Source organism: Sebastes fasciatus, chromosome 5, assembly GCF_043250625.1.
Source record: "Sebastes fasciatus isolate fSebFas1 chromosome 5, fSebFas1.pri, whole genome shotgun sequence".
Taxonomy (NCBI): Eukaryota; Metazoa; Chordata; class Actinopteri; order Perciformes; family Sebastidae; genus Sebastes; species Sebastes fasciatus.
In genome coordinates this window covers 30,579,125-30,606,812 of record NC_133799.1, presented here as the reverse complement: position 1 = coordinate 30,606,812, position 27,688 = coordinate 30,579,125, and the positions used below count along the sequence as shown (strand labels likewise).

Sequence of the window (27,688 nt, the reverse complement as noted above, 5' to 3'; positions counted from 1 at the left end):
CTTTATCATATACAGGAGGAAGTTCCATTACACCATATTTATTTTTATGATTTGGGGTAGAGTCGGACCCTCTGGAGGTAACGTCCTTTCTCATTGATCACACTGTTAAGAATTTCCCAGTAAAATAACAGTAAAGAACTGGCAGCAGGGTTGCCTTTATGTTACTGTAAAATTAACATTATTATACTGTAGCTGAAATTTACAGCTCTGTACTGTTAATGAAAAATAGTGTTTTTTTTTTTTTATTAATTTCACAGTATTTTACAGTTAATTTACTGATTAAAGATACATTATATAGCACCTTTCTTTTACATTGTCTTACTGATTTGTTTTAATGCACTATTTAGGTTGTATTTTTTACATACATTTTAATAAACATTATGTTTTGCCTAGATGAATAGACTTAGCAGGTTACAGACATAGGAATAGTCACACTAAATACGATTAAAGGCCCTTGTTAGGAAAAAGGCTATAATAGACTTGTTGACACTTTTCCCAAAAATGTCTGTCTATAGCTACAAGCACAGAATGCAAACCAGAACAACATGTGAGTGAAGAACAATAAAGCTAATTCACTGATTTTACAATAATGTACAATGTACAAGCCTCACATGTGCAGATCAGATCCCAGAATTCTACAAATACTGCATGAAACTGTTACTGATGATACTTTAGACAGATGATCAGCAGTAAAGTGCTGCTTTTTAAGAATGCATTATAGTTCAGTTAAAAAACGGCCTATGAGCGAAATTTAACAGGTTTTCTTTTGTATTAACAGTAAAGCACAGTTTTTAGCAATAGCAGGTTAATACTGTTGAAATCCTGCTGCAAATTAACAGCAATCGTTTACAGTGCAGCTGGAGTGTTTCCCATTAATGACGCCCGCCACAGTTTCATAAAGAACCGACAACATATTGACAGTTCTCTACGGGTCGGTAATGTCTGCACGGAGGATTCAACTGATGAATACCGGCCGCTCGCCCGGTGTGGAAGGATCCCCGGTGGGCCTGTCCTGGTGCATTTCCTCCGTGCGGTGCGCACCACATAGCGGACCATTTCCACAATAACAGCGAGGGTTTGGGTATGAGATGACACGACACGTAGAAAGATGTTTTAATGATACCAATACATGTATTTATCATGTAAATACATTTAACGTGTACTGTCAGTAAATATATAGGTCAGTTAGTAAATTGTTTTACTTGATCCCATTTAAGGGATGTGTTGGAAGATGAGTTTTAATTGAAGGAGCAAAATAAGCACAGACAGCATGCATTTATTTTATTTTTTGTTGAAATAATAAAAATAAATATGAATTAGATTAGATAGCCTATTATTAATGCGTCACTTGGTCATAATGTGTCATAATGCGTCAGCGTCGCGGGAGCAAATTCAAAGCAGCACATGTGCGTCTGATATCCACACAGAGGTGACCAAGGTCAAACATGAAAATATTAGAGTGCTTCAAAAAATATCCGAGGAACTATAGGCCTATTGCAAAATACTGAAACAAAAAAACAACTAAAAAGTATGTATATGTGATTTTCTTAATGTATGCATGCAATGCTTTTCTAAATCAGCCAATAAAACTGCAGCATTAGACTTAATTACACTTTTGTGCAAAAGACTTTCATGATGCCTTTACAACATCCTGACTGCAGCATATGACGTTTAGTCAGAGGAGAGAGAGTGTAATCTCAGGAAAAAGCATCTGATGGTTAAAAGCTGCATGTTGTTCATGTTAGAAAGGCTGTGTGAATCCGCAACAAGCCTTCAACCACAACACATAAATAAACAAGTGAGCAGCAGGAAAACTACTGTAGGCCTGTAGGCCTGTAGGATTTGTGGTTATCGAGGTAACTTCAGGGTTAACTCGGGGTTTTCAGTTCTACGAAGGTGGATCACTTCTTACCGGGTTAGATCTCCATGGTATGTTGAACTCACTTCGTAGTAAAGACCTCAGGTGGACTGTTTACGAGTCTGGCTGCAGCATTTTGAATCAGCTGAAGTTTAGTGAGGTTTAGGTTTAGTTGTGTGAGGCATGATTAGAGTACATTGCAGTAATTTAACTGGGAAGAAATGAATGTATGAATTATTGTTTTCAAGTTCTTGACGGATACAAATGTACTGATTTGTCTAAAAAAAACAAAAAAAACATGACATCCCACCCATGCATGACCCCCCCAATTACGGCCGTGTGGGTCTGGCTCATTGAGGGTTTTTACAATCCGTTCCACATACGGGTTATGATGGGGACTCAGTTAGGGTTAGTATAAACTGGTGGCATGCATTAAATGTGACGATTTTTGTAGGCTATTAAAGTGAAACATCCTTAGTGACATTTTCAAAAGAATTTTAAATAGCTAAAGTTCAAGATTTACACACCTCTTCCTAACATACAGCAACCGAGCGAAATCTGCTGAATGGAGCGTGAAAACATGTCAAGATAGCGCCTACTACGAGTGATGTCACTCTCTATTACAGACAGTAGCGAGGCTGATATTGATTGTCAGTTCCTGAGTGAATAATAGGGTTGCAGTTGCGCTACACGTTTAGAGCCAGGCAGGCGGTTTCTCATAAAAGTGCTGCGGTTTCATTGTTCGCTAACTCACGGAGTAGGAGGACATCTTCATTAGGAAAACCTCAAACTATCTGATGCTCGCACGCTCGCTCGCACCGAAAGAGGTGTAAAAACCCTAGTAGGAAGAGGTCTAAAACGGTCCTCCTGACAATTTTTTTCTTCATGTCAATGCATTTTATTAAAAACAAAAAAACATGTATTTTAATAAATGCCAACATCTTGTTAATTTAAGTACATTGTCATCCGCATGTTTATGAACTTTTCATATTAAAGATTTAATTTAATAAACAAAGTCAGAACAAAGTACAGTATTTCTCCTCTTCTGACTCTCCTGTAAAGTTGGTCAAATGTCACTGAGACTAGCTGGTTCTCAGTTCTCACCCCAAAGAGTGGTACGTTTTTTTTAAACAACTTTTCAAAGTGGTTTTAACATTGATCACATGCATCATCATCATCTGTCCCACCACACAAGAAAACGCCGTTGTCATTGATTAACTCAGCATCACTTCTTATTTTTTCTTCTAACCGAGGGTTTCAGTTTTAAGTTGAACACAAAGACATGTTACTAACCTTGTGGTTCAGCTGCTTGTGCGTGTTGAAGAGAATGTCCAGAAAGAAACGGAGAGTTATATACCAATGAATAACAGGAAGCATGCAGTGAAGTGCTGCGCGTCTGCTCCTGTCTTTATACATCCAGTGCCCCTCCAGCTCCACGTGGTTTGGGAGCGGCAGAGGCTCTGTGGGCGTGATCAGGAGCGCTGAGCGACAATGAGAGAACAAGGTGTGTGTGTGTGTGAGTGAAGGCAAGCGGGCAGCGGAGCAGAAGAGAGTTGGTCTAGCTTTGTAAATATAAAGTGAATGTTCGATGGAAGTTGCAGTTTGTGCAAGAAATAAATGCGGCAGCTCTTCAAGACCAGCGGAGGTTTCCGGTGTCTTGTTTCCATGCTTGTTGAGTGAAGTGAAGGGGGTTAACTCTGGCCCTGGAGACCAAGAAAACAAACAAACCACCGCCCTCCACCCTCTCCATACCGGTTACACTCCCTTTGAGCGTTCGCGTGGACCAGCCGCCCTTCACACGACGTACAACGCCGTTTAGTGTTCCGCATGGAACAATTCAAACAACTTTATTAATCCCTCTAGGGGCAATTGGTTTGGAGCAGCTTGTACATAAAAAAAAAAACATAGATGAAACATAGTGACACACAACGACAACAATATGTAAGCTAAAAAAATATATATAAAACAGGACCCAAAACGATTACTGATGTAAATTAGACTAACTAATAAATAAAGACTGAACAAAAACAACAGAAGGATCAGTCTCATAAAGGATAAAAGGATCTGTGACGGTAAAAGGATAAAAGTCCATAAGAAATATAAAATCTAAGCATTCAATAATCTGATTGCAGAGGGGATAAACGATCTTGGCTTTCCTTTTACAAACCAGTGTACCATATCGACTTCCTGACAGCAACAGAGAAAATTCACTGAAAAGCACACGACCAGAAGATGGTTAAATACCTCACACACATTCACACACCAAGTTCCAGGTTGAGAAATCCTTGATGACACTGTTTTATAAATCTTTTATTGAGTCAGTTTACACTTTTGCTTTTATTTGCTGGTGTGCATCCCTCAACCTCAAACAGAAAAACTCATTAACATGGGTGATCAAAATCAGCAGCAAAATCATCGGCACTCAGCAGAAATTTCTGTCTGAACTGTACAACAACAAACAGCTGATAAAGAAAGCAGAATCCATAATTTCAGACAGTACCTAGGGGACAAATAAAGGTCTTGAACTAGAACATTCAATTCATGTTTTTCATGGTTCCGAGTTACCTGTTGTAGCAGGGCGGCTTTAATTGTTGACGCACAAATCACACATAGGCAGAGCATGGACAGCTTGTGCACTGGTAAGATGTGTTGTGAGGCTCTTCCTCCTCTGCTTAAGCTAGCATGTTTAAAAGTTGTGTATTCTGGCTTAAACTGTATGCAAATGCAATGATGCATCGTTGTCAATATGTTTCTGAGGTTGTCATTTGGTTTTGAACGGCCAAAATACGACTTTTACTTCTGTTAACTCCGTCGGAGTTTTTCGCTCATTTGCATATTCTCTAACTGCTGCAGGGGCCTGAGAACGAGCCTGCCACTGAGTGTGTGTGTGTTGACTGTGCCCTGTGCTGCTCCTTATAGGTGCGTTATGATGTTTAATTGTTGGTTGTATATTTTTCCTGTGTAGTTAGGAAGGACTGCATTAGTTGAGTAGCGTAATATGAAGATAAGTTAATTATTTACAGTGCACTTTTATTTTATTTTATGAAGGAATGCTTCTATTTACATGTAAACTGGAGGGTTAGAAACCTATTAAAAGTATTACATTTAATTTCAGGTGCTATACATTTTATTTATTGACTTTTGTTGTATTTACTGATTTAAATACACTTGTAGCTTTTGTATTTTTTTATGTTTACATATTATATTTATAACTATTTTGTTATATGTGTAATGCACAAATCACACATAGGCAAAGCATGGACAGCTTGTGCACTGGGGACTGAGAAAGAGCCTGCCACTGAGTGTGTGTGTGTGTGTGTGTGTGTGTGTGTGTGTGTGTGTGTTGACTGTGCCCTGTGCTGCTCTTTATAGGAAAATAAATGTGCAGATCCTGATTCCTGGTCCGAGTGGTTTCTTTCAATCTACGAGCAACCATTCTACAGCTGCTACACTAGTGCAAAATTATAGGGGCCAAAAGAATTCATGATAATGATATTATCGCAATAGGTTTAGAAAATAAAATAATAATAATGCTGCTATCAGTCATATTCATCTTTAACTTTGTTTGTGGTGTGTTTTGTCTTTCTTTGGCAAATGAATTACACTCAAAATACAGAGTGTCGTGAGGTGGAGAGAGAGAGTCTGTTACCATAACTGATTAAAACGATTTCAGAAGAGCTGGATTATTTACACAACATTTGATAGATTCAACAGTTAAAAGGACATTTTTAAAACTGTCCTTTTAACTGTTGGATTCTTCCAGAAACGTCCTGTAGCATACAATCTCAGGTGTGTAGCAGAGCTGAGCTGCTGTGACTTCTGTTGTGACTACTGGTAAGTCTGTTGTTTTCAAATGAATTAGACTTCTGCATAATCTTAACAGGAAATGGGGTCTCTAAAACCTAACCCTAACCCTTCTAATTACTCATTCCACAACACATTCACACAGAGGTGCTAATGTGTCAGTTGCAGCTTGGTAAAATAATATGAAAACATGAGTAAATGCTAGCGCAGCTGTATCTGCTTCTGCTTCCTGCTCCTCTGTATATACACAATAACAGCAAATGCAGTCTATGAAAAAAAAATATGTTCCATTGTTTCTTTTTTGTTTTGTTGATATTGGTATTCACACCATCACTGCAAGAAAAATAACTAAAAGGCGTTTCATATTAAAGATGGCGTTTTATTGCATATTCAGGTATTGAAACATAAAAAATAAGGTGCACTATACAACATTAAAAATAATTCCAGAAAGAGAAAAATCTCATTTTAAACTGGGGACATCACAAACTAAAAAGGAAAATCTTTGACTCCATATATTTGCCTCTGCTCAAAGTGTGATCTCCGTCTCAATCTGAGCAGTTGGAGGAGTTTACGCGCTAAATAATTTAAGGTTTAAAATTCTGTTTGATGTCAGTTGGTATAACTGAGGTTTAATGTCTCACGTGGTTCAGATAAAGGAGTCTGAAGAGGACCCCTCCTTCAGTCGGCCTTCAGGGCGTAGAGCACGTCGTCCTGGCTGACGTTGAGGCGGACTCGCTGCAGGACTCCCAGGCGGCTGGGCTCCAGCAGCAGTAACCTGCAGGCTCCCAGACGCTGACACACCGCCAGGCCCTCCGACACGCTGATGGGCTGCAGACCCTCCACCCGACACAGTGCCTGGTGCTGCACAAACACCTGGGACACAGACACACACAGAGGGGAGGACATTTACTCAGGTTTCTGTGCTTCAGGACCACATCGATGCAGACCGGACCATGGGTCAATTATTACGTTAGAGAGGGAAGGAAAAAACAGGAATGAAGGAGGGGGAGGGAGGAAAGAAAGAAAGGTATACCTCAAGATATGTGAATGAAAATGGGTTCTATGGGTACCCACGAGTCTCCCCTTTACAGACATGCCCACTTTATGATAATCACATGCAGTTTGGGGCAAATCATAGTCAAGTCAGCACACTGACACACTGACAGCTGTTGTTGCCTGTTGGGCTGCAGTTTGCCATGTTATGATTTGAACATATTTTTTATGCTAAATGCAGTACCTGTGAGGGTTTCTGGACAATATTTGTCATTGTTTTGTGTTGTTAACTGATTTCTAATAATAACTATATACAAACATTTGCATAAAGCAGCACATTTGTCGACTCCCATGTTGATAAGAATATTAAATACTTGACAAATCTCCCTTTAAGGTACATTTTGAACAGATAAAAAAAATGTGCAATTAATAGAGATTCAATATTTTAATCGTTTGACAGCTCTAGTTGGGATACATTTCTGTTGCTAGTACTATAGTGTGTACAGAGTCTGATGCCACACTATGAACTACACAGAGCCGTCTGTGTGCAGGGCCAGATTAACGGTTTGAAAATCATATATTTTCACATTCATGCGTTTCCTTTTTGTGTACATTGCTGTAATGGTTTATATCTGTTTGCTTGTTTTCGTCCGTCTTTCTTTGCACTGGAACTGAGCTACCATTTTCTACCAAAAATAATTACCACTAATACTGTTGTGTGGCAATAATAAAAAAGTGCTGAGTGTCTGTGGTTAGTTCACATGTCTGTAATAATGTAATTTTTGAAAAGACTTCCTCTTTGAAATCCACCAGCCCGCGACCGGGCCCGGCCGCTATTCTGTCTTTCAGAGGTTGTAGCAGGCTTAAAGCTAGAGTGAAGCTACTGGTATAATATAAAACTAGAAAAACCTATGGGCAAAAAAACATGCAACTGTTAGCATGCAGTACAAATATGTTATTTTCGGCTTGTCTGAAATGGTGAATTTGAATATTTCTGCATACTGGGGTCCCTAAACAGTCTTGGAGTTATAAATAGATAATATACACCAATCAGCCATCAAATTAAGACCACTGACAGGTGAAGTGAATAACATTGATTATCTCCTTACAATGGCACCTGGCAGTGGGGGGGGGTATATTAGACAGCAAGTGAACACTTTGAACTTTGAACTATGAACATCTCCACAACTGCAGCTCTTGTGGGATGTTCCCGGTCTGCAGTGGTCAGGACCTACCCATGCTGACCTAATGTTATGGCTGATCGGTGTATAATAATATATTTATAGTAGCATAAAGTGGGTATGACTGTAAAGCTGAGACTCTTGAGGATCCAATGAGCCCAATTGTATTCATGAGTGAATATGTTAGTCCCAAAGTAGCCATTTCATATTATTTTTTTTAAACTTGACCTCACTGTATAAAATGACCTGTGGTGACCTCTAGGATAATCACAGCCTCATGAAACTTTACAGCCACAAACTAGAGACCCAGAGCATTCAGAGAATGGATGACTTTCCTAGGTAGATTGACAATAAGGAGGTTTCTGAGCTGAAATTCTCTACTGCATTTCAGAAGGAAATATTGTATTTTTCTTTCTTCAATTGTTTGTTTTCTTTGCTTCTTGCTTAATCACAGATGTCAGTGTATAACTGCAGAATGTGAAGGTTGATAGTCTGCATTTCTAGTTATTTTTTTACTCTTCTGTGTGTTTGTTTTTACCTGTTGGAAGGTGGCCTCCTCCAACCCCAACCGCCGAAACTCAGCGATGACCGCCCTGAGGAAGAGCTGCTCCTGCAGTGATGCACACCTGAAGACACATATTAGTCACTTCATCTCATCACACCTTTACAACTCCATCATTAACGTGACCAAAGTGAGAGTCTCACTTGATGGCAGTGATGTAGGCGGAGGAAAACATCTCATTCAGCGCCTCCATCACGTGACTCATTCCCACCAATCCCGTGGCCGAAGGATCGGCGGCAGAGTGCTCGCAGATCTCCGTCGCCCTGCGACAGATGTCCAGACAGCGGCGAGCGTCGCCCGACAGAGCGGCCACCTGCGAGGGGAGAGGAAGACTTGTCAGTGAACGGACCTGTGAAAAAGCGCATGTAAGGAGATGTGGAAAGACGTCCCGGTGGTTTTACCTTCCTGGACACCAGCTGGAGAGCGTCCTCCTCGAAGGCCTTCACCTTGTTCAGCCGCGACATGATGATCTGCTGCAGCTGTTTGAAGCTGTACGGCTGGAAAGACATCCTGGTCAAACCCTAGAAACATTTAGACAAACGGAGCATCATGTAGCACGTCAGGATTTTTCGCTTTTGGCAAAGGAGTAGTAGAAATTTGGTGTTGGGTTTTGGGGGACAACTCCCAATAAAATTTGAATGCTTTTGACCTAACACTATGCAATTTTACACCTTTTTGGACCATTATTATTACTATAGCTAACACTTAAAAGCTAAAAAACAAAACTTGATATAGTAATTGTTTGATTATTTACACATATCACAGCATTCCTCTAAACATTTAATTCTCCTGGCAATGTTTGTCATGTGAAATCAGATTCTGTAAATCAATAGAGCAGATTCAGAAAACTTCTAAGTCTGGTTTCATTAATCATATTTATTCTAGCGTATAGCCTAGACCCTGGGTTCCCAGCTCCAGACCTCCAAACCCCCTACATGCCCATTTCCAGCTCTCTCTACTCTAGCACACCTGAACCAGCTGATGCTCAGCCCTGATCCAACATTAAGGGCTGCTGAGGTGCATCAGGTGTGTTCAAAACATAACGTGATGAGTATGTTATTATCGTTGAGTAATTGATTTTGTTTTCCACTGCTCATGGCCAATAAACTGATGGCGATGACAGCGGTGCGTACGGTAGATGGGCTACCGAGAAAACACACCATGTCAGATGAGACTTTGATGTGCTTCTGATGACTCGCTCACACACACACACACACACATCTCCACGCCCACTGCCCCGCTCCCGTTATTCACTATCCCCTGGCATTTGAAGTAAACACTCTCAGAAGAAGTTTTTGGATGAACAATGTGCCTTTGCTTTGTGAAACCTGTGAATCATATGCACATCATAGCGTATGAGTGTATTTGGATAAGACGCCAGAGCAGCTGTGAGAGTGGAAACAGAGCTATGAAAGGGCTCAGCAGCTCCCTCACCAGTCTGCTGGCCACTCTGTTGATCATGATCCTCTCCGGCAGGTCCATGGTGTTGGCGATGGTCAGCACCACCAGGCGGGCGTGACGCCGCGTCGGCCAGTCGAACAGGTTGTACATGACGTTCTGCTTCCTGGTCCATAACAGGTCCAACTACAGGACACAAAGGGTTAAAGAGGATTAGTCTGCTGTCTCCTGATGACATCCACCTCCTGTTAAACATTAGGGCTGAGTTTTTTTATATGAATGTGTAGAAATCATAAGAGTTACACTTAAAGCTGCAGTGGGTAGAAAATGGAGCAAATATGATTAAAAAGGTTATTTTTATAAAGCGGTCACTATATCCTGACAGTAGTGCATGAGACAGGTAATCTGAAAAAAATCATGTGCCTCAGTGTCCTCCGGTGCTCCTAACGGCAACTGCAAGATTTCACAGACCGGAGGAAAACAACCAATCAGAGCCGAGCTGGAGCCTGCCGTCTCTGAGCAGCTGTCAATCACTCACAAACTCCGACCAAACGGTCAAACTAGGCAGCGCTGATCAAATATGAATCAATATTCTATTACTGTAATGACTATTTCTCACTTCAAATGTTTTCAGAATCCTCTTGTAGAGTACGGTTTAGCTTTAAAATAAGAAAGTTTGTGACCCGGCAGCCATGTTGAGATCTGCTGAGGAAATACTAAGCACAGCCCACCAGCCGGAACACAAAAAAAAAAATAAAAAAATAAAATGTATATATATATGTATATATATATATATATATATATATATATATATATATATATATATATATATATATATATGTATATATATATATATGTATATATATGTATATATACATATATATATATATATATATATATATATATGTATATATACACACACACACACATAACTATCTTTGTTGTATAGCCCGGCTCAGTTTAAACCTTTTGCAAAACATGAACAAAGTGTTGTTGTTTGCTATCGTCATGTGACGATCAGTTCTTCTTCGCTGCTCTAAAACAGTAGTTGCCAGTGGCAGCCATGAGGCATCCAGGGCGACAGCACAGTAAAGGCTACTGTTTTGAACCAGTGAATAAGAATTGATTTCCGGTTAAACAACTTGATTTTTTTCTGGGTTATTAAATTATGGTATCGGAGAGCGTGCATAGGCGAACTAGCCGATATCAGATACCGAATTTTGGGCATCATCTGACACATTTCCAATACGGGTATTGGTTTTGGAACAATTCTAAATCATAACGAATGGAAACAACACTCTGTTTGTTGGTTAACCACAGTGCTACATGTTCTCAGAAAAATCATGAAGTCATACTCTCTTTCTGCAGATTTTGGATGTTTGAACTTTCTCGGTATTTAAATTTTCCAAAAATCTGAAGCTGGTAGTAGTACTGTACATGTGAGGTGTAGTAAGAAAGTGTCTCTTTCACTCATGAATTCCTCTTCACATTAAAAAGAGGAAACCGACAATTACTCTGTCTCTCAATTAGGGTTGTCAAAGTTAACGCAAAAATAACACGTTAAAGCAAATTTGTTTTAACGGCAATCATTTCTTAACCACTGTTACCCGTGGGCCTTAATGTTACGCGTGGGCCTTAATGTGCCACAGGGCACACGTGGGGCTTTCTTTGTTTCTCTGTCTCCCCTCCTTCTGACCTACTTTTTCTCAGTTTCAGTTTTAATCAGTTCATCACCTGATTAACGGAGATAAGAAAAGGGCGGAGGGACGGTGCGTTATGGCGCACACTCTCTGGTACTCAGGCTGCAGCCGGCAGCACTGCTCAGGAGACTCTTGTCTCCATTGTTGAGTTGTTTTGATTTAGATTACTTTTTATCCAGCATTTAGTTTGTAACTTTGTTTTTGGGCTGGAGATCTGCGGTAGTTAAGTTTTGTGCTTTTGTTTTAAGTTTGACATTTTTTTTTTTTTTCAACATATTTTTATTAAAGTTAGACATTTTTGAGTTCAGAGGGATGAGCTGGGTGCGACGGCCCACTGCGTGGCTGGCCCAGCGACTTCCCTTCTTTTGTTCATTTAACCGGGATCTCCAACCTTTTTGTTTGCTCAGTTACATTTTTGATAGTTACTTTTGTCCTGATTTAAAATAAATTGATTGTGTTATTTTCACACAACAGTCTCTTGGCGTCCTTTTATATGCTTCGGTCTCTCCAGAGCCTTTGGTTGTTTGAGAGGCCGGAACATATTTGGGGGCTCATGCACAGGTTTCTTCCCACACTGGTGTTGTGTTTCTGTAGGCTTGTTTTAAACGCAACTTGCAATTTTTATGGCGGCGGTGGGCTCAGTTTTAGAGTGGAGATACTGGTATCATATGAACCTAAAAAAACTAAAGAATCCATTGGTACCAACCATGTCATGCTAGCTTGTCGCGAAGGAGGTTAAACAACGCTCCAAACATGCGCCAAATTTAGGAAAAACTGGAATGACCATTTTCAAAGAGGTCTTCTGACCTCGAGATATGTGAATGAAAATGGGTTCTATGGGTACCCACGAGTCTCCCCTTTACAGACATGCCCACTTCATGATAATCACATGCAGTTTGTGGCAAGTCATAGTGAAGTCAGCACACTGACACACTGACAGCTGTTGTTGCCTGTTGGGCTGCAGTTTGCCATGTTGTGATTTGAGCATATTGTTTATGCTAAATGCAGTACCTGTGAGGGTTTCTGGACAATATGTGTCATTGTTTTGTGTTGTTAACTGATTTCCAATAATAAATATATACATACATTTGCATAAAGCAGCATATTTGCCCACTCCCATGTTAAGAGTATTAAATACTTGACAAATCTCCCTTTAAGGTTCATTTTGAACAGATTATAACACGTGTGATTAATTTGCAATCGCGATTAACTATGGACAATTAAATATTTTAATCCATTGACAGCTCTACTCTCAATACTTTGACTTCCTGTCTGTGGATCTCTACTCCAAGCTTGTTTTTTTCCGACTGAAGACGTAAATCTTCAACACCTCAGAAATATATAGTTTCATCTTTTTTTTTTTTTAAAGTAATTTCCTAAAACAGCTGGTCACTGTAGTTTGCATCAAACAAACAGGAGGAAATAGTGCATTTGTTTGGGACTATTTTCAGTGGTGGATTAATTCAAATTTGGTGTTCTAGTGAGCTGCAGGACGGTGTATGTAGGATTGAGTCAAAACAAACTACAGTGTGTGTGTTCATTGTAATAAAGGAACACGTCACCCAGCGCGACAGTGTGGCTCAACGTGTGATTTGTATTGTGTTTTTTAATAGTTGTTGGACAACAACGGAGCTCTATAGCACAGAGGAAGAAGAGATATCAGGATTTGATACACACACACACACAATACTTGTTAGTAGATACATTCACTGTTGGTTTGAGTCTGAACATTTTTGACTTATCCTTACCAACTCTAACTTTAATATGAAATAGAGTTCTTACTTCGTCCACCAGCAGTACGGTAGTCTCCTTTCTGGGTGCAGGGTTGCTGAATCTCTTCTCCAGCAGAGCTGCTGCGTGGTCGGACGTGGCCTTCTGACCCGTCAGTTTCTGCGAGAGAAGAGACCGGTCAGTCAGTGAACACACAATGTTTTAATCCCGCTGGGACACTATTCACTCCTATAATTAAAGAAACAGATTGACGTTTGCCTTCTCCAGAGTTAGATGGGAAAACGTCAGTTTCATCTCCAGTTTAGCCTAGCTTAGCACAAAGCCTGGAAGCAGGTGGAAACTGCTAGCATTAGTCAAGGTTGTGGATTCACGAGACAAAAAAAAAGAATTGTCAATCTGTTGTTCTGTTAGTCCCTCGTATTGGTCAAACTCCAAAACACTGGATCCCACATTTCCCATAAAACAACTGGATTGGGTCTTTATTATATCCTGCCTCTTAAATGGCCATATCATATTACGTAACTATCATTACGTTTGTAATGATAGTCTGTGTAGGGCGGCAGTAAGTGACGTATTACAACGAGTGACACACAGAGCAGGTGACGTAGCATATTGAGCAACTGTTAATGAAAGTTATGTGGCAGACGGGAGGGGTGGATCAATAAATACCGGACTTTCTCCCAGGCGACCGCTGCTCATGTCCCGTGTGAAACTTAAAATCAACATTGACTTATTTTAAATAAAGTAACAAACATAGACATTTTAAGCAAAACCGTGACGTTTACCAGGGCTCCCAATCGATTAAAATATTTAATCGCAGTTAATCGCATGATGGTCCATGGTTAATCACGATGAATCGCACACGTAATACACGTCATTTTGTAGGAGACATGGTTGCATCGACACACCTTAGTTTATAATGCAGGATTTCTATTTCAACTTTTGTCGTCTCCAAGGTGACATAACCCTGAACTTCATGTGTAAAATTGGTGGAGTGACTCTTTCAATAAACCTTTAGGAACCGTGTTTAAAAGGAAACCAGCTTGTTTAAAGCTCAACGTTTTTGTTTGACAACACACCCAGATCAGATCCATTCAAACCCATTTTGGAGTTGATTTAGTTGCTGTGTTTCCTGCTAGAAGATGCTCTTCAGAAAAGTGGGTGAAAAACTTAAATTACCTTCTGATACAAGTCAAATAAAAAAAACACATAACACAACATGTGGTTCAACTGCTGAGTGCTTATCCTGTAAATGTTCAAAATCCGGAAACATTTCTACTTCCGAATATTCAAATCAGATTTCTGAATATTCAAATCAGATTTCTGATTATTCAAATCAGATTTCATGTAATTTTTAAACATTCAAAATAAACCCTGATAGATGATAGAAGAGGCGCCGAGTGGACTGCAGGCCCCCCCTGCTGGCCAAAGTGAAACACAGAGGAAATATAATTTTTTCTTTTAAAATAATCTAATAATTTAACGGATTCTTTTATTTTTATAATTTATATATATATATATATATATATTTTTTTTTTAAATTCTACCAATTTTTGTTCTGTTTCTTGTGGATGCATAATGTTATTGAGTTCAAATTTCAAACCTAAAACAGCACAGTTCTTTACTTGAAATAGTCCCAAACCAACTAAAAATAGGCTGAAAAAGCAGGAAATTGAGGAGATAAAAACAAATGCTGTGCCGAGGAATTACTGACAGGACGTCTGTCTGCAGTACAGAAACAGGAGCAGCAGCTGAGGTGTTGCAGGTTTAACGACGAAAAGATAACGATAGACAATGTACGGCATTTTCTTTAAGCTAATCATTAATACGTGCATGCACTGAAGTGTGAAGAGGTGAAGTGAAGTACACCGCTCTCACCTGCAGGATCTGGACGTAGGCCTGATGAGGATCCGTCATCTTCATCCCGTTGATCTCGACGAAGTGGAAAGGAGGGATCTCGTCCACGTCGGCTGCGTGCTGCAGACAGCGCATCACCTCATGGACTGTGGCCGTCTTACCGGTGCCTGGCACACCTGAGATGTACATACACCTGAGACAGAAACAGCAACAACATAACAAATACAGTCTGAGCTTATGTCATATCAATCTGTGCAATTGTTTAAACTAGCGTCCTGAATTGGATTTTTATGGTATACAGAGGAATATAAAATACAATATTTAATTGTGATTAGTTGCATGATTGTTCATAGTTAATCGCAATTTTATATCTGTACAAAATGTACCTTAAAGGAAGATTTGTCAAGTATTTAATACTCTTATCAACATGGGAGTACGCAAAGATGCTCATCTGATTTTCTAATATTTCAGGCTTCACTTTTTAGACTGAGCAGTTTCTACTGACTGATTCTTAAAGTGCTTACAGGCAGCCATGCAATTAATATAATAACATAATAATCTAATAACTGCTGCTATTGGATGTAATTATTGGCAGAAATTAAATGATTGGCACATTAACAATAATTCAACTATCATTTATTGGAGGATAATGTAGAAGCTTTGGTTTTTTCCCCCGTGTTTCCTCATGAAGTACTCGATAGTTTTACCTCATGAGGACTTTAAAAACTAATAAAATTAAACAATCAGAGAAGTAAACAAAGTGCTCACAGCTCAGGGTCACATGCAAACTGTCTCTCAGATTTTGGTTTGTATTCAACAAGCACTGATGTTCGACACCCAGCTGTAGGCGAGGGGGGACAAACCGGGTCACAAGTCAAAGACTTTGAGAACATGTGAACCTTTGGATCAGAATCAGGATCTGGATCTGGATCTTACCCCCCCGTGCCGTCTACGACCTTGCTCTCCACGAAGCTGTAGATGTCCTGAAACTCCTGCTCTCTGCAGGGCAGAGACTCCGGCACCGAGGACACATGCAGCCTGAAGAGACACATTAACACATATTAACATTAACTGACATTAATACACAGGTTCAGTTCACTCTGTAGATCTTCTGCTTGACTGATGGAATAACATTTTGTTATCAATAAAATCTTGGGAAATGAATAAATAAATTCTGGTCCTTTGTGATGTTTAAAAGAAGTAAATATAGGACTATCTACAAACTAAAATCATGAAAGACCATTCATCAAACATATAAAGTAGTCCTCTCTGCCATCTGACTGCACTGAACCCAACCAAGCTTTTGTGGCAGGAGATGACAAATGAGTAGTGTACATAGATGACGGTCAGAGGTCACCGATTAACTGCTTCTCACCTCGTTCTGGCCTCCTCCAGAACATTAGCAGGCTGTCGAGCCGGCAGCGACCTGCTGGGGATGCTGGGAGTGGCGCGATGCGGAGTCCGTGGCGTGCCTGGCGTGACCTGTCGATACAGGAAACAGTTAAAGGACACAAGGTGAGATAAAAAAAAAAAAAAAGGTAACCAGATTCTCTCCGTTTTAGATGTTTTCAGGACTTTTACCTTCTTGTTTGGAGTTTTTCGGGGCGTTCGGGTCGAGGAGCGAGTTCTCTGCTTTGAACGGGGAGTATTAAACCCTGCCGCCGCATGTCTGCCCTTTTTAATCACTACCTCCTCATCACTATCGAGCCCTGCCTCCTCTTCCCCATCATCATCATCATCCTCACTGCTGCTCTGTAGCTCCTTCTTGGATGGAACAAACTCGTCCTCGTCCTCTTCATCGGAGTTCAGGTCCTGCTTGTTGTCCAGAAGATTCCTGATCAAACAGACACTTCAGTACTCAGAAGTCGTCCACAACAATTCATGAATTGATAAATCAGTGGACTGAAAACTCAGTCACAACGACCGCCTCGCTGCACTCACAGCTGTCTTCTGATGCGAGACGACACCAGCAGGGCCGACTTCCTCTTAGAGCTCCTCGGTGTGGCGGTTACCGGCAGCATCGGGGAGTCTTCGTTATCCTCTTCAGCCCTGTCCACACATCGCACATCAACAGTATCAAATCTGTCATATTTTGATGGTATGGGCTGATTTCTCAGAGTCAAGTGGAAAAGGGAAATGATATTATTTTAACTGATGTGACAATGAGTCGAGCTCACGGAGGTTTCACGTGTTGTGTTGGCGATCAAGATATTCAGGTGATGCTGTGGCCTGTTGGTATCTGGTACAGCCACAAGACTCAGTGGGAATTAAATCTCCTCAACCAGGACTGTTTAAAGTGTGATACTACATTTAAATACATTTTTTTGTCTGCATGTCTGCTAGTTTTCCACACAGGGCAAATATCTGTTTATGAATGATAGAGGAGAGCGTCGGTGTTACGGCCGCAGCTGACAATTTCTTCATGTCTAACCTCGCTTTTTAGTACTGGGTTTATGTTAATAAGGATGTGTGGTCCCCTGTACGGAATTGGTTCCACCTGCCGAGGCGGAGAGGTTCCTGATTGGCGCGGCACCCGGCCCGGTCCTCCAACATCCCGAGGAGGGGCGGCTGGGATTTTGTGTGAACAGCACACCAACGTATCTCTAGTTGTTACTAGGGCTGTCAATTGATTAAAATATGTAATCGTGATCATTCAAATTATTGTCCATAGTTAATCACAATTAATTGCAAATCTTTTATCTGTTCAAAATGTACCTTAAAGGGAGATTTGTCAAGTATTTAATACTCAACATGGGAGTTGGCAAATATGCTTGCTTTATGCAAATGTATGTATATATTTTAAAACAGAGGAAGGAAGCGCCGCTTGATTCCGGTGGCTGGTGACACGACAGGTGCTCTTTAGTAAGGCAGGTAAAAGTACATGAAACAGAATCCAGGAAGTTTAGCTGTATAAATGGTCCTCAGGTGAGTGATTGTCTGAGCATAGGCAATAAAACAGACCAACGCGTTCATCAGGGACTGCAAGACCTAGAGTCCATACGCGTTGGTCGGTTTTATTGCCTATGCTCAGAAAACAAAATCACTGTATATTTTTTCACCTGGAGACGGAGTGCCTTAGTTTTTCCCATGGTTGTCTGCACCACTTGAGGACGATTTATCCAGCAAGACTTCCTGGATTCTATTTCAAGTATGTATATATTTATTATTGGAAATCAATTAACAACACTAAACAATGACACATATTGTCCAGAAACCCTCACAGGTACTGCATTTAGCATAAGAAATATGCTCAAATCATAACATAGCAAACTGCAGCCCAACAGGCAACAACAGCTGTCAGTGTGTCAGTGTGCTGACTTGACTATGACTTGCCCCAAACTGCATCGATTATCATAAAGCGGGCATGTCTGTAAAGGGGAGACTCGTGGGTACCCATAGAACCCATTTTCATTAACATATCTTGAGGTCAGAGGTCAAGGGACCCCTTTGAATATGGCCTTGCCAGTTTTTCCTCACCAAAATTTAGCACAAGTTTGGAGCGTTATTTAGCCTCCTTCACAACAAGCTAGTATGACATGGTTGGTACCACTGATTTCATTAGGTTTTCTAGTTTAAAATTGAGCCCGCTACAACCGAAAAATCACAAAACAAATTTGTGTTAACACGTTATTGCGTTAACTTTGAAAGCCCTAGTTTTCATATTTTCATTGTGAATTTTTCCATTTTATTTATGTTTCTTGACTGTTGCAGTACATGCTTTTATTTTCTCTTATGCACCACGATGCCAAGGCGATACACCTGATACTGATGGGACATTCTGAGCACAATTTGTGTGCTTTGGGGGATGTAAACAGGAGGTATAATTTTAACATGGAGTCAGTGAATTAGCTGAGACTTGAGCACCGCTCATTTAGTCTACTGTATATTTGTTTACATGTTGTCAATTTGTCCCCATTAAAAAAGTATGCCGAATGATCTATTAGCAGCTCCTGTTTGCATGATGATTCATGATTCTCAGGCAAGTTCTGCAGTTACAAGGAGTGTATGCATGTACTCACAGCACTCCCAGGGCCGGTTCCTTCAGGGTGTTGGGTTCTTTTTTTCGAGACGGAGTGGTGGCTCTGTTTGAAGACACATTGGATTTTTAGGTTATTGGGTTACATCAGTGTGTTTAATAAGAGACAAACAAACCCATTAATCATTAATAAGTGACTGTTTCTTTGCACTAAAACAACTTCACCCGGCTGTGCAGACTCACACCTCAAAGAATATAAAGATACTAAATAATAACTGATTAATCACCACCTACACACAGGTTTTCTCTGACACCACTTTGTTGTGCTCCAGGACTCATAGACATTATATAGCTACAGTGATTACAACCACCAGGCCTCTGTGTCTGACTCACTTCTGCTCCCTGGTGAAATACTTTCTCCTCGGCGTGGCAGTTCTTCTTCTGGGTGTCTTAACCGAGCCGGTCGGTAACCCTGCCTCCATCACATCATCACCCTGCTGAGGACTTTAATCCAACAGAGGAGGCACTAGTGAGTCTTTACATTTAAACAGGTTATCTCTGGTTGAAGCCAGTTTAAAACCTGTTTTAACCACTTTAAAACTAGGTTGAGAGTTCATTCTTCAGCTTGGAAATGAAAAAAGGTCAATTTGCTAGCTTTTTCCAGAGCTCCATCTGCTGAGGAAGACTGAGATGAAACTACTTCTACTAACTTTCATGTCAGTGTGTAGACATTTATCACATTGTTTGTATTTTTTTTATTCTACTGACTAACTACGACATGACTCCATTTGAGGACACACCTGTCCACATGGCAGATCTAGAAACCTGGATCAGTGGTTCACATGCCACAGTGGTTTCTGAGTACTCCTAAGGACATGTTCAGATTTCTGAAAACAGGACATGGATATGATGTTGTTGAAGAATAAATACATGCTGGAATAAATACAGAAATAAATAAATGCAGAAATAAATAAATTAATAAATACATTCTGAAATAAATAAATAAAAGAATAAATAAATGCATTTCTACATTTAATCATGTATTTATTTTATGTATGTATGTATGCATATATATGTACATTTATTTATTAATTTATTTATGTGTTTGTATGTTGAGGTTGGAGGTCTATTTATGTACGTATTTAATTATTTATTTCCATCCATCCATCTGCAACCGCTTATCCCGTTAGGGGTCGCGGGGGGGCTGGAGCCGATCCCAGCCGACATTGGGCGAAGGCGGGGTACACCCTGGACAGGTCGCCAGTCCATCGCAGGGCTGACACATAGAGACAGACAACCATTCACGCTCACATTCACACCTACGGGCAAATTTAGAGTCCACAATTAACCTAACCTGCATGTCTTTGGACTGTGGGAGGAAACCGGAGTACCCGGAGAAAACCCACGCTCACACGGGGAGAACATGCAAACTCCACACAGAAGGGTCCCAAGCCGGATTCTAACCTGCGAACCTGTGAGGCGCCAGTGCTAACCACTGCACCACCGTGCTACCCTAATTATTTATTTATTTCAGCATTTATTTATTTATTCATTCTTTTATTTATTTATTTATTCCTGTATTCATTTATGCATCTATTTATTTATTTATACTTAAGTCATTTTTCATCCTCCATACTGGGCGATATAGTTTGATTAATTCAGATTTTAGTTTTAGCACGATGTGCAAAGGTTTACATCGTAGAGATTTAGTTGTTACAATGTGCACAAAAATGGTTACTTTCAGTCAAAATGTAGACATTAGCTATCGCTACCTGCTGGGTAGCCAACGCTAGCCAACAGCTGTCTGCGGATATCAGGCTGATGAAGTAGTGATGATTAAAGGGACTGTTTGTTAGAATCAGAAATGCTTGTTAACAGCGACACCTGTGGCCGTTAAGTCAACGAAAGTCAGCGTCGGGCTCGCGCTCGCTCGCTCGCTCTACATAGACGTGAACGAGCATCGCTCAACACAGTGAGGCTACACACGTCAGCTAAAACCACAATATCACTCTATATTTCAGCTGCTTGGCAGTAATGTTAGCTGACCAGACGAAGGTCTCTCCATGAATCAATGCTGACCCTAGTGTTGGCTTTTCCTGCTTCAGCCTCTGGGGCTGAAGTTATGTTAGTTAAGAAATGTTATCGTCTCCGACCGGGTGCCGGTGTCTCCCTCCGGCCGCGGTCGGAGACGATAAAGTTTTTGCTGCGGAGCCCCGTCACTTCACAAGACACGGGAAACCTCTGTTGGTCTGGAGGAGCTGCAGCAGTTATTTCTGCACAAACGTCCCCTGTACATTCACTAGATATTCTCAGAGCTACGAAGTCTTCTGCTGTGTCCAGTGTGCACGCATGCACGTGAGGTGGAGCGAGCTGAGTGAAGGCAAGCAGGCAGGCAGAGGAGCAGAGTACAGCAGAGACTCCGGCCCTGGAGACCAAAGTTACGGTCTCCCCCGCGTTCTCCGACCGCGGCCAACACTGTTTAACAGACGGGCTTCACTAGATATAACTTTGCGGTTTTGGTGCTTCTGTGTAGTTTGTGTTGGAGTCTGAGGCTGAACAGCGTAGCCACACACGAGCGCGCATGGGACACCGACCCGGATGATTTATACGTGTAAGAAGTTACAAACAGTCCCTTTAACTGATTATTAACCTGGGTGTCTATGCTCACTTAGTTGAAGCATCTGGTACAGACAGTCTATAGTTATGTATGTATTTACAGTACATGCGTTTACGGAGTATGTATAACAATGGCAGTCTTACAGGTGGTGAAAGTCTTTCATTTATACCCGCTAAATTGTTTTGCACATAAAGTCTACAGCCATGCTAACTGCTGTGAGGCTATACTTGAGCTAAATGCTAACGTCAGCATGCTAACATCTGCCAATTAGCGGTAAGCACAAAGTGCAGCTGAATGTCATCAGTTCCGCCGGTATTTGGTCATAAACCAAAGTACTGGATACATTTAAAAGTTGACCTGATGATGGCGCTAGATGAAGAGTCTGAGGATCACCAAGGCGATTACAATTCATCCTGAGGGGAACACAAATGTCTGTTCATCCCATTCCATCTACTAGTGGCTGAGATGTTTTACTTAAAAGACAGACACCGTCCTCACTGGAGACGTGCTGCTAGCGCGGCTAAAAATATGATGTTTTAGTTTTGCAGAGACATTTTTTTTTTTTTTTTTAAGATTTCATTTTTTGGCAAAATCACCGAGCTGTAGCAAAAAACACATAACCAGGATACTCCAAAAACCCTGATGGGAGCAGGGTTGCTTTAAACCCGTGTGTCTCCCGACCGACTGTAAATCAATGTGGACACTGTGACTGTGTGAGAGAGTCGACTCTGACCTGGTGGAGTCGCCTCTGGCAGTCGATGGAGGACTGTTCGTCTCGGAGGGAGACACTCTGTTGAGGACGACGGCGGAGGGCTTCAAGAGGAAAGCGCCCTGAGCGCCGGGGGCTCTGTGGGCCTTCCTGAGAGGGGTGAGGCTGTTGTTGAGGGGCAGAGCCTGCGGGGGAGAGGCCGACAGTCTTTGAGCCAACATCAGCTCCGACTCCAGCTCCTCATCCAGCAGCTGGCTCAGGATGTCCTCTCTGATCATCGACTTCTTCTCCGGATCTGACGGGACGAGCAGGGAAAACATGACCTGAACACATCGTTAACCAGCAGAGTGAACTGAAGAAATGGTGGTGAAATAGTCATTAAATGCAGCTCTAAAAATGATGGAGATGGAAAACTTAAGACAAAATGGGGATTTAATTATTTGTTACACTATTTCTTTCTATAATCAGGCCTAAAAAAATGACCACAAAATGTAATGACAACCTCTCTCAAACAGAAAAACATTTGGGTTTTTAGAAAATATTATCTTTTTTACTGCAATAAAATGGTCAAGAATGAAAAAAACAACTTTTTTTGCTTCATGAAAATCTCTAATATTACTGTTTTGCAATTTCTTGTTGCTAGTTGGCCGATATATCAGCCAATACTGATGTATCAGTAATAAACTAATATCTACCACTACTACAAGCAGAAAGGAAGGTCCTGTATAACGTTGTGGAATGACTCTGAATGGTAAATCACTCACTGCTGAGCTCCAGTTTCTTGCAAACGCCGGGCGTACTGGCCGAGGCGTTCCTCCTCTTGGCGCTCAGACATTTCGAGGTCGACAGTTTGGTGGCGGAGTGCAGCGACTCTGCTTCTGCAGTGCCGGCCTTCCCCGCGCTCATCGTGGCCCGGCTGTATCTCACCTCCCCCGAGGCGGCCCGGCGCATGACGGCGAGGTCCGGGGTGGGCATGGCGCGTCGAGCGGGGCCACGAGACGCCGGGGCGGCTGCGGGCGGAGAGCAGGGGGATAAGGGGGGGAGGGAGGATTTGGGACGGGGAGGAGCGGAGGGAGCTGGAGCCAGTTCAGACTCCACCAGAGCAGAGTCCAGCACTTTGAAGGCCTTGGAGTCCCAGGACAGCTTCACGTACAGGGTGTCCCCGTCGCCAGAGTCCGGGAACGGAGCTGCTCCATCCAGGTGCTTCACCTTTGAGTGAAAGGACAGAAGACTTAAAGGGTTACTTCACCTAAATCACACGAAACATTTTCCCCTCTCACCTCTAGTAGTATCTGTCCGTGCCGACAGTTTATGTTTTCAGATATTTGCATCAGTGCTGGTGAATAAAATTAGGAAAAAAATTACATAAAACTTCATTAAATAAAGCAAATTAACTCTGTAGAATCATTCGGCCTCATGCAAAGAGCAACTCGTACACACAGACTTGGTCTTAAAGGAGTTCTCCACTGATTTAGCATTGCACTCCTATAACACTGTTAAGCTCCGGATGGACAGTTAGAAAAGACCACATCTATGATTCTACTGCATCAATTTTGCCTTTCTTGTATTTGTTTTGGGTCCAGCTGACATAGACCAGACAGAAACACCTGCATCTTATTAAGACTGCCAAGAATCGCTTCCTAAAAACGTAAAACAAATTACCCTAAAGACACTTTTATATGCAGAACCTCTTCAGATTGGAACCTCTTACTGCAGTGGAAAGCACTTACAGTAATCACTGTCACAGTTATCAAGCACTTAAATGGATCAAAAATCTTGGGACACAATCATTCCTATACAAATGTAAAACGGGGGAGGGACTTGTATTTTTCTTTTCTTTTCAACATACTGTACATGTTTTACCGCTGTATGGTGAAGGGACTTACAAATCAGGTACCTCCCACCCCTACCTCATCGGACCTCACGCCCTACCTTGGCAAATGCATCGTTGCCGTAAGAAGTGGATGTAGCATGTTTTAATGGATTGGTATCGGCTAAAATAAAGGCATCAATCAATATCAGAGCCGTTCTTTACTGAACTGTACTGTGTTTTGTCCTCTTTGCTTTTATTTTGGTAGCGTTTTACATTCCTTCCTAAACGTAAAAGATTTTTGTCTGTTGAGTTAATACATGGCACCCAGGAAGACTAGCAACTGCATTAGTAGAAGTTAATAGTCCTCTTATAAATTCATATCAAATTAATTAGGGGTGAGAGAAGAAATTATTGTAATTGGGTGAGCTAATCCTTTAACATGCCGTTATCATGAATAAAAAAGCACACTTGTTCAGCTCATAAAGGGAAAATAAAAGAATTAAAGGAATATATCTGCATGTTATTCAGATGTCACTGAAAGTCACCTGCACTGGTCTGATGATGGACCCGGCGTCGACCTCGTCGTCACAGTTGCGACCCTGGTAGTAGAAGATCTCCTGCGGGTGAGGCTCTCTGCCCAGCAGCTTCAGTTTGCTCAAAGGCACTTCAGACACACGAGCAAACCACTGAACCACCGCCTTCTTCTGCTTCCCGCTCTCTGAAACACGACGAGAGAGAAAAGACGCTCAGCTGCAAGCCTTGGGGAAAAAGTTAAAGTGTAGCGTCAAGTTGTCGTGACTCACCGTCACCGAACAGCCTGATGACTTTGGCCACGTACGGGCTGTCTTCATCCTCTCCCTCTATGAGGATGTGTTGGCCGGTCTGAATGACAGTGATCCTCGGGAGACCCTCCACACTGATGGCCAAAGAGCTGAGAGTAACACATTCAGATTATTAATACAAAACACTATCAACAAAGAAAATATGATGTATTATTGTAGATTAAACTACCCAGGAGAATATAAAGTAATTCAAATGAGCTCCACCTTTACCAGCTGTAACATTAAAGTGATGAACACATGAATGCATCAATAGTTATAATCGAGTAATATTATATACATATACATACATACATACATTTCCATTTAATGCTACTTCATACTTCTACTCCACTACATCTCAGAGGTAAATATTGTACTTTTTTATCCACTAAATTTATCTGACAGCTTTAGTTACTTTTCAGATTACAGTTTTTCATCCCCTTCCTGTCCGGTGAAAACCACGTATCTCCGGATGTGTTGATGTTGAATGTTTGTGATAAACTGAGATATGAAGTGTTCCTTTATGGGTTGAGAAAATTCTCCTCCTTCTTAAGCTAAATAAACTATTTTAAAAACCCTCTTACGAAAATGCATCGTCACAAAGCTGAAAGTAGGGCTGTTTTTCTGAGCTCATGAAAAGTTGACTTTTTAGAGGATGCGTGGTTCTCACAGGACAGCAACACGTCAAACACATGATAATCTTATAGAATATGATGCATTGCTGTAGATTAGACTACCCAACAGTATATAAAGGACTTCAAATTTGCCAAATCTTTAAGGTACTATTGATAACATTCAGCCACTATATGTCACATTCGCCCTCCCCCCTTCAATTGCATTAACTTCACAACAAGTCGTTGCCAGGCACTTAACGTCAATCTCAGCTATTTATCTGTTTTTTTCCACACTGACAACCCAGAGATACCACGTGATACCAACGTTGTTTACCTTTAACTCACAAGCCTTGTTAGAAGTGGGAATCGAACGTCAGACATCTCCCACAGAATTAAACAAAATATTAATTTTGGACCCGCCAAAATTTTAAAACTGATTAATTCACAATCAGAACATTTTTCAGGAATAGCCATACTTTTATTCGGCACATTTCATCTACATAAAAATGTTATCAATAAGACCTTCAAATAATACATCCACAGAGCTTTTAGACAGGTGCCAAATAAAAGTATTTTCCTGGGGAAAAAAATGATTATGATGGAAATGAATCATTAAAACGACGTTGGTATCACAGGGTATCACTGGGTCGTCAATTAGTGTGGAAAAAACAGATAAATGGATGAGATTGATGGTAAGTGTCTGGCAACCACTTGTTGTGAAGTTAATGGAATTCAACGGGGGAGGGCGAATGCGACATCTAGTGGCTGAATGTTATCAATAGCACCTTTAAACAAAATATTCATCCACATAAAAATTTTATCAATAAGACCTTTAAACATATACTGTGGTAAAATGCAACATATACATTAATGCAGCAGAATATTAATCCAAAAACATTTAGCTATATAATAGTAAACCACTGACAGGGAACATTTTACTGCGCAATGAATACTTTTACTTTATCTACTTTTAGTAACGTTACATTTCGTCGAGAATACTTAGGCCACATACTTTTACTACTACATACTTTTAGTTATGCTTGTACTACATGCTTTTACTACTACATAAATATTTGTACTACTACATACATACTTTTACTACTACTTTTACTACTACATACATACTTTTACTACTACATACATACTTTTACTACGTACTTTTACTACATGCTTGTACTACATGCTTGTACTACATGCTTGTACTACATGCTTGTACTACATGCTTGTACTTGTAGTTGAGTACTTTCACAGTGTGGTATTGGTACTTTTACTGAAGTTAATATTCCTTCCACCACTAGAAAGAGTTCTCCTTCTCCAAATGACAGAAACGTAGGTAGTACTCACCCATATTCATAGCTTTTTAACTTCCTGTTGAAACTGAGAGGCTTTCTAGGCCACTTGTAGACTCGTCTGACTCTCAGTCTGGTGAAATACTTCATCCTGTCTCCTCGCTGTGAGCTGCTCCAACTAAGATACTAACATACAATCTATTATAGATAAAAAGGGAAAACTTCTGTTTGCCTGTTAAACGGATTTAATTCAAAGCCCGCATCGAAAAAAGTAAGATTTTCCAGAAACAGTCCTCAGAGAGCTCACACAGCTCACTCACACACCACTGAAGATATTAACATTTCGCGCGAAAATTGCGTAGTTTCCGTTTCCTCCTTCTTCTTCTTCTTCTTTGGTATTTATTGGCGGTTGGCAAAGCAGTTTATAGGTACATTACCGCCACCTACTGGACAAGTGGAGCAGGGGATTGACAGGAAAAAACAATAAGAAAGAAAAAAGAAAAGAAAAGGAAAATAAATAAAATAAAATAATAATTAATAATAACAATAATAATAATTATTACTAATAATTATAATAATAATAATAATAACTAAAATAAAATAATCATAATAATAATTAAATTATCTCCCTTATTCCTGTTGCCCTTAATCCGTTTCCTCCTTCTCTAGTTTTGATAGCTGTTAACGTGAAAGCTGCATGCTACTGTACCGGAGTGTATTACATCATGAGTTTAAAATAAAATAGCAAGTGCAGATAAATAGAGA

At 40.7% G+C, this 27,688-nt stretch overlaps 1 protein-coding gene across 2 annotated transcripts in view; it reads right to left on the bottom strand.

Moving 5' to 3' along the window:
• Positions 1 to 6,020: 6,020 nt before the first annotated feature.
• The window catches only part of orc1 (origin recognition complex, subunit 1), a 303,843-nt gene continuing 282,175 nt past the window's right edge, over positions 6,021 to 27,688 (bottom strand). The window contains exons 2-19 of one of the 2 annotated variants that reach the window (XM_074636380.1): positions 26,979 to 27,249; positions 25,003 to 25,130; positions 24,745 to 24,917; positions 23,151 to 23,595; positions 22,411 to 22,681; positions 19,454 to 19,564; positions 19,104 to 19,166; positions 17,026 to 17,133; positions 16,666 to 16,918; positions 16,460 to 16,566; positions 16,021 to 16,122; positions 15,106 to 15,277; positions 13,279 to 13,386; positions 9,833 to 9,982; positions 8,800 to 8,919; positions 8,542 to 8,711; positions 8,375 to 8,462; positions 6,021 to 6,535 (exon numbers count right to left, since the gene is read on the bottom strand). In XM_074636380.1, the coding sequence (XP_074492481.1) occupies positions 6,341 to 6,535; positions 8,375 to 8,462; positions 8,542 to 8,711; positions 8,800 to 8,919; positions 9,833 to 9,982; positions 13,279 to 13,386; positions 15,106 to 15,277; positions 16,021 to 16,122; positions 16,460 to 16,566; positions 16,666 to 16,918; positions 17,026 to 17,133; positions 19,104 to 19,166; positions 19,454 to 19,564; positions 22,411 to 22,681; positions 23,151 to 23,595; positions 24,745 to 24,917; positions 25,003 to 25,130; positions 26,979 to 27,073 (2,859 nt within the window). In that variant the 5' untranslated portion in view covers positions 27,074 to 27,249 and the 3' untranslated portion in view covers positions 6,021 to 6,340. Of the gene's footprint in view, positions 6,536 to 8,374; positions 8,463 to 8,541; positions 8,712 to 8,799; positions 8,920 to 9,832; positions 9,983 to 13,278; positions 13,387 to 15,105; positions 15,278 to 16,020; positions 16,123 to 16,459; positions 16,567 to 16,665; positions 16,919 to 17,025; positions 17,134 to 19,103; positions 19,167 to 19,453; positions 19,565 to 22,410; positions 22,682 to 23,150; positions 23,596 to 24,744; positions 24,918 to 25,002; positions 25,131 to 26,978; positions 27,304 to 27,688 lie in introns of those variants that run through there. The other variant, XM_074636381.1, reaches the window with a different exon arrangement.